Source organism: Hylaeus volcanicus, chromosome 3 (assembly GCF_026283585.1).
Source record: "Hylaeus volcanicus isolate JK05 chromosome 3, UHH_iyHylVolc1.0_haploid, whole genome shotgun sequence".
NCBI classification, from domain to species: Eukaryota; Metazoa; Arthropoda; class Insecta; order Hymenoptera; family Colletidae; genus Hylaeus; species Hylaeus volcanicus.
In genome coordinates this window covers 22,862,569-22,870,272 of record NC_071978.1, presented here as the reverse complement: position 1 = coordinate 22,870,272, position 7,704 = coordinate 22,862,569, and the positions used below count along the sequence as shown (strand labels likewise).

Below are 7,704 nucleotides of genomic sequence, written 5' to 3'. Positions count from 1 at the left end.
GAATGCCTTACTACTAGACCGAGGATGTTCATGCAAATTCATATTTTTACAAACGAAAGTGTGTCTTATTTTCTAAATAACACAACATGAATATTATAAATGATATTTTATATATATTTGAATTTGCATAAACATCCACGGTATGCTTATCAGTACCCACAGTTGGAGAGCTCTCAGACTGAGAATGTTTACGTAAATTCATCGCTTGACAAATGAAATGTCTTATCTTTCAAATGCTGTAACATGTATGTTATTGTTGATATAGTTTTGCATGTGTGAGAATAGGTCTCTACGCGCCATGCATGCATAAATATCCGGAGTCTACCTACAAAACTCTTTGTAAAAAATCTCCGAAACACAAATCTATGGAACACTGAACCAAACAAATACAAAAACTCCAAACACTCACGGTATTTCCTCTTCGCCTTCATCTTACAGAACGGTATCCTTTTCATGATGAAGTTCTTCACCCCCATTTTGGCAGACCTGTCACTCTTCACTAAAAATCCACAAAATACAACAGAGTCACTACCACGATCAGCTAAACCATCCAAGGATCCTCTTCCATAGATAACTTCTCCACCGATTCAACTCGAGGATTCAATTTCGTCGCAACCCAGTCGAAACTTTAAATCGATCGATGGATCGTAGAGATTCTGCGCTTCGTTGGTCGTTTTTCGTTCGTTCGACGTCGCGTGAACGCGGAAAATGCGATGTTATTCTACGAAAATTACGCGTAAATATTCGTTGCGGCCGATGAAAGACGCCGCGTCGCGATCAGATCGGACCACCGGCGTCCCCGTGGCGATTGATCGTCGCCATCGATCCCCAATGATCGTCCACGGAGGACCTCTTCCCTCGATTTTTCGAGCATTCGCGGCACGGATCGGTTTTACCGCGGCCACCGTTTGCGTTTGACTGTGACGCCGAACTCTGGGCTATAGTCAACGAGGACTCCTGGCTACTCGCGACGAGGTGAATGGAGAGGGGAAATTGTGCCTCTTCTTCTGTTCTTTGCCCGGTGTTCCCTCGATTTCTTAATCGCTCCAGAGAGGAAAAAAAAAAAAAGAACGTCATCAACCATCCCCACCTCTTATCGCGCCGCGAACGCGTACTCCCCAAGCGACAATATTTCGCGAGCTGATAACGCTGGCCTCGACGAAATCCGCGTTATCGCGGAATCAACTGGAAGCATCTAATTTCCAAATTGTGGACGCAAATTGGTAGCTACGACGTCGACGAATGGTTTTTCGGATAAAGCTTAGGGGAAGATTTATCAATAACGACTGGATAGTCTGGAATAATTGATTTCAGTTGTTTGGGCGACGCTGAAATATCTTTTTAACCTTGGACCTCTGTCTTTTTTCGTCTCTCTGTGGACTTTTGAGAATTTTACGACGCGATTGACTTTTAGTAATCTGGATAAATAAAGGAATAATATTGAATTAATTTCAAGAGTCTTTAAACAACCTAGGCCTAACCTTTCCCCTTTTGTGGAGGAATAATAATTATATTCTATCACAAATTGTGACTTAATAAAATCTGAAAAGAATCGAAAATGGGTTCCGCAGACCCTTAAATCCCAAAAAGTGAATCCCGCAATGCCACAAAAATCCCACACATTTTCGATACAATGCAGCTGAATTCTCGAATTCTTCCACGGAGGCCACCGAGTTTATCTTTCCACCGATTGAAGCTCTGTTTTCACTGGCAAGGTTACTACCTCTGCCCAATTAATAAATTTCTGTATTTACGATATCATGATTCGCGCACTTTAAGAGTATGGAATGTTATCTGCATCGTTATCGATCAGATCGACCGCGAATACTCGATGAATGCGAATTTCACGGATTAAAATCCAGTTTTTAATATCGTCGGTTCGCTAAATGGCGAACTACTTTTTTGCGTCTGCCTTCGTTACCGTCTTAATTACTCTTCGTGGCATGTAGGCTATGAAATTGCGCATGTATCGGTGTCGAGGGCGATGGAACTCGTTAGAAATTGAGTCTTTCTTATTGTCGCGTATCTCGTTTTATTCTGGACGAAGGATTTCTTTGGGCCTGGTTCTATTGTTTCTTTGTAGCCTGTTCGGTAGATAATGCACTTGCAAATTGCTGCTGTAATTCATTGATCACGCGAAGGTTGCTTCTGTCATTTAGGTTACTAACTGCAGCAATTTAAAAATTTTGTTCGAAATCTTCGTTATCCATGGCTGGATCCTGTCGAGCTTACTCCAATCTGTTGTCAGTGACTTTATCTACCACGCGAATTAAATTATCGAAATATTGTTGAGCTGTTGGCTGTATTTTTCCACGTAAAGATATGCATACATTAGGTGAAGAAATTAATTCTCTGCCTCTGTATTCAATTATATATAAGTCTAATTAAAACAGATTAGTACGAACCTTCTGAATTCTCAACCTGATCTCTACTGGAATCTACTTTCTTTTTATTATTATTCTTCTTTTATACTACATGTAGGATAATAATAATTTTAAGGAAAAATGTACGCCTAGCAATCTTCATATATAGATTCATTGTAATAGAGACAAGTTCGACAATCAACAAGGTTTTTAATTTAATACATAGCGACAAACTGGCAATAAAATATTTCTAGCTAACCTAACATTATAAATGATTGACTCCAAAGACACAGAATGAATTTTCATACTACACTTCTTCTACGCTACATCTAGGATAATAATAATTTTAGGGAAAAATGTATGCCTAAGCAATCTTCATATATAGATTCATTGTAACAGAGACAAGTTCGACAATCAACAAGGTTTTTAATTTAACACATAGCGACAAACTGGCAATAAAATATTCCTACCTAACTTAAGATTATGAATGATTGACTCCAAAGCCACAGAATGAATTTCCACGAGTAACATAAAACTAAAGTGGATTAAATTTAACAAGAACGACCTCAACCACCCATAAAACGCGAAATTACGAATTTTGACGTACTCGGTCGCAATCAATTTTTCATATTTGTCGTACAATTTAAATTGCCGGTTGAATAGCCGTCGTTGGTTAGCCGGAACCGTATATTTCCAGACGTCACGTCATTGTCACCGGGCCGCGACTGGCTTTTAAATTTTCGATTTCATCGTCGGCCTGGATAACACTCGCACCAGTTGCGCCGCTTAGGCTGGCAGGTGTATACGTCCATATCCGACCACCTTGCTCCAACAAGGTTGCACCAAAACGGTTTAGCGTTCCCGATGAAGTCATGTCGTCCCTTCCAAATCGAGTTAAAGTAGAGTGCATCGCGACGCAACGTCAACTTTCGCAGAAAATTATCCTGGGAGGGTGGGGGCGGCGGTAGAACAGGTGTCCAAAACGCAAAATTGGAGTCATAAGTGTAATATAGGGTCCAGGAGAATGATTTCTACGAGGGTAATTAATTGCAGATTAATGGAAATGATTTGGAAGTGTCAATCACAAGTCTTCGGTATCTTTGGAATAATTAGTGGAAAATAAATATTCGGGGGAAATTTTGTTTTGTGGAAGGGAGCCTTTGGAGATATTTTTTATGGCCTGAAGGTGGTAGCTTCCTTTTCTAGTTTAGAATTTATAGGTTTGAGGGAGTAATGGTGTCTTCATTTTGGAGGCTTTGTAGATACTGTTGATGCCTTGGAGGTGGTAGCTTCCTATTTTATAACAGCTTAGAATTTATATTTCCTAGGTATGCATGGAGTCTTCATAGATATTGTTTATGACTCACAGGTGGTAGCTTCCTTTTATAGTTTAAAATTTATAGTTTTGGTGGAGCTATGGAGTCTTCGCTTTGGAGGCTTTGTAGATACTGTTCATGCCTTGAAAGTGGTAGCTTCCTATTTTATAATACCTTAGAATTTATATTTCTTAAGTATCCATGGAGCCTTCGTACACATTCTTTATGTCCCACGGGTGATATTTTCCTTCTCCCCCTCAAAATTTATATTTTCTAGCGAGCTATGGAGTCCTTGCAACATCATTTATCCCCTGTATCTGAAACTTTCCTCTCCTACTTCAGAATTAATACTCCTTAAATACCCATAAAGTCTTCGTCTTCTCTTCGAAAATATTATAAATGGACAATTTAAAACGAGAATTTCTTTTTCCCAGGTCCGGGTTCCGATTTCGATATCCAATACGTGTATTTTCGGCCGGAATGGCCTCGACAGATCCGTGTCGCGATGTTATGACCGCGTTATTTTCGTGCTCGCGTTTTGGCAGAACGCCTTTTTCACCGAGCGGCTGGTTTGCTTTCAGTCGAACCGATAAATTAACTGGAAACGCCTGGCAATTTCTTCGTCTCGTTAGCAACTCGTCCCTCTCCGCCCCTGCCCGTTCAAGAAGCTGCCTGTTCCTTAGGAAATCCACAAATGCGTGAATATTTTCGACATGCAACGGGGCAATTATGAAGATCGTGGATTCCATGATGTTTTTCTACTTTCTAGGCTTCCTTTCTACCTTGTTGACTCGCGAGTGGCATTGTTGCCGCTCAAATGATGGAATAATGAGTCTGGCTTGACTTTCATTAAATTCCTGGAGGTTTATCTCTTTCTGGAAATTTTTTTTAAGTGGCTACGTGGTCATGTTTTGGGGATTAATTTATATTTGGAGAACAATTTTGATATATGTGCCATCTATTATTTTTAGTATGGGTTGCAAGTTGAATGACTTACAACACTCTCAATCTTATTTTCTTACTGCACCAGGTTTCAGAAAGATTCAAATAATTGTGGTTGCTATCCACACTCTGTATAATATCTCTAACGTTAGAAATAAGAAAAGTATTGAAAGTAAAATTTTGATTCTGCACTGACATACATAGTTTGCAAAGTTTTAAAAAGATTCAAAGAAATTGTTTCCTTTTCCTTTAGAGTTTATGGAACATTTCTAATTCCAATGTATATTCCATATAGTGAAAGATGCCTCGTGAAATTTCGATTCTGTTCCCAACCACACAGATTGCACGACCACTAAACTAGAATACCCAAAATAATCTGCCAGAGTACCCAAATAGATAACTAAACCTCTGGAATGGCAATTAATTAATTCGTCATAATTACGCGTGCTTAACCGCGTCCAGGTGCCCTTTACGAGACCTCAAAACTCAAGGGGGTGGGATACAGTTCGCTAGCCAAAGGTTCAGTCGCCCGTTTGATGGCGCTTGTTTAGACTAACCAACAGATTAAATTTTCCCTCGCAACGTCCAGCGCTGAACGGAACGCGTTCAACTTTATACGAGCAAGTGTTACCTGTCGTAAATTGCATTATTCAAATTTCACGTGTGGTACATATCGCCCCGGCGTGCCCGATGGAGCGTATTGCTTCAATTTGATGCACTTTCGCGTACGCGGAATAGCGCCGGGTTTAAATCCGTCGGGGCGGGAATGGAGAAAGTTATTTACGGGACGATAGCTTCTTAATGAGATCGTTTATGGCCATGAATTTCCAACTCGATGACAATATGTAAAAACTGACGGGCCAAGTCGGTTGTACGATTCATGAAATATAAAAACTTTGAGATATTTTATCGTACACACGTGATTAATGCGTATATGTATATACTTGTAAACATATTTAATACTTTGTAGATGTTAATCCTTTCATAATATACAGTATATTATTATGGACTACATATATGTATATTTTATACTGATCCTTTCAGGTTGGTTGTCTTTGTACCGTACCTTTTTGTCTCGCCATAAAAATTCCGAGTGGTATTTACGTAACAGATTGATGCACAATTTTCAGTTATAGGTCTGCTTTTGTGATCATGACGCCTGGCCCGCACTTTCACAATAATTGTCTAGAATAAATCACGACATCGCAATGCAAATGAGACACGTCGTTAATATTCCTGTCACAATATTAAATTGCAAAGGTGAGTTTACCTAGAGCGCGCAAAAGTTTCCAGACAGTTACTCCCGGCAGCTTTAGAAACGGAAAATACAGATGAATTTTAATAACATGGAATTAAAGCATAACGAGTCGGACGGTAGAAGTTTCTAGCAGAAACACTTCTCTCGTCTTTGATGATTATTTCTTTCTCTATGGAATGTACGAAAAGTAATTGTCAGGAAACTCTGCACGCACGTTTCGTTTTGCAATTATATAAACAATGTGAGAGACTAAAATCTTACTATTGATAAATATAAGAAACAGAAAATTAGCCCAGAGTTTGTTAAGGAGGGTGAACATTCCTATCTATGTTCCGAGGGGGTCAACAGATCAACTGAACTCGATTATGGTACTATGGAAACTCCGTCCAGCGGAGTGCAATGCAATTTTCTCGTTCTCACGAGAAACAGTTGTGCAAATATGCATCGTAATAGCTATTCAACTGCCATTCATATGAATAATGGTAACAGTTCAGCTGGCTTTTTCAGGTTCGGGAAAAACTGCTGGAACGTAAGCAGACCTTTCCACGCGTTTTCCCGTTCCATGTTTATCCTGATTTGCGTAACTGGCTGAAAGTCGGAGTATTCTATAATAGAAAGGATGGTCAAAGGTGTTTTTTTTTTATGGAAGAAGTAAAATGAATTTTTCGAAGGTCTTAGGCACAGGAGCCACTGTTCTAGATACAGAGTTGAAACTAAAATAATTGTCGAAGACAGCAACTATAGAATCCTGTGTCAAGAAATAAAGAAGTTTCAACTCCACCTAGTCAAGACATTCTTTTCACGAAGCCCCTAAATCCCAACAATTTCATCTACCAAGAGCAGAGGTTCAACTCCACCTAGTCAAAGCATTCTTTTCCAACGCTCCCAACCACAACCCACCTAACAAAATGAGCAAGTACACTCTTAACAAATGGCTCACGAAGCCCCTAAATCCCAACAATTTCATCTACCAAGAGCAGAGGTTCAACTCCACCTAGTCAAAGCATTCTTTTCCAAAGCTCCCAACAACAAACCTCCCTAACAAAATAAACAATTGCACTCTGAAGAAACGACTCATGCAGCCTCTAAAATCCCAGCAATTTTATCTACCAAGAGCCAAAGAGTTCTTTCACCAAAAGGAGCACCTGCAACATCGCCTAGAAGGATTCGTCCAGGTGGAAAGAGAAATGACACAAGGTAGAAAAAAATATCGAGGCACCATCGATCCGAGGAATTCAGCCAGGTGGAATGAGGAAAAGTACAATCGGGCTGTTCGTGTTCCGATCCGTTGGCGTGCAGATCCGATCGTCGTCACGAGAGCCAGCACGATGGACGAAATTAGTGGGCGTACGAGGGTCGGTGGCACTCGTGACATTGCCGCAGGGTAACACAGGTGCTGTTGAAGAGTCGATGCAACCGACGCCGCGATCACCGGAAGCAGGTGGTTCCAGCCACGCACCGACGGCTTCACCGACGCGCTCCGGCGTCCAAGCGTCGACTTTGGGCAAGAAACCGACGCGACTATCCTTCAAACCGCGAATAAAAGCCGCGAGAGTTCAGACGAACGACCGCAGAAATTTGTAATCCGCTCGCAACGAGGATTTGTAACGATCGACTCGTGGTTAGACATGAGGCAAAAGTTTGTTTCAATAAAGGACAGGTCGTATGGTTATAGGAAGAGGACCACCGTTGACATTTTATTAAATTGCTGTAGTTTTACTGATAACCATTGACTGTGTATTAGAGCCTGGCATGGATGGAATAGTAAAAATATTTTGTATTCGTTTGTTAAAAATATAGCAATGTCCAAAATTATATTACAGAT

At 40.4% G+C, this 7,704-nt stretch overlaps 1 protein-coding gene across 2 annotated transcripts in view; it reads right to left on the bottom strand.

The window, feature by feature from the left end:
• The window catches only part of LOC128873758 (KN motif and ankyrin repeat domain-containing protein 2), a 66,049-nt gene that overhangs the window by 16,319 nt on the left and 42,026 nt on the right, over positions 1 to 7,704 (bottom strand). The window contains exon 1 of one of the 2 annotated variants that reach the window (XM_054117576.1): positions 410 to 1,280. The exons of the other annotated variant lie outside the window; for it this stretch is intronic. Coding sequence (XP_053973551.1) covers positions 410 to 476 — 67 coding nt within the window. The 5' untranslated portion in view covers positions 477 to 1,280. Of the gene's footprint in view, positions 1 to 409; positions 1,281 to 7,704 lie in introns of those variants that run through there. 2 annotated transcript variants of the gene reach the window in all.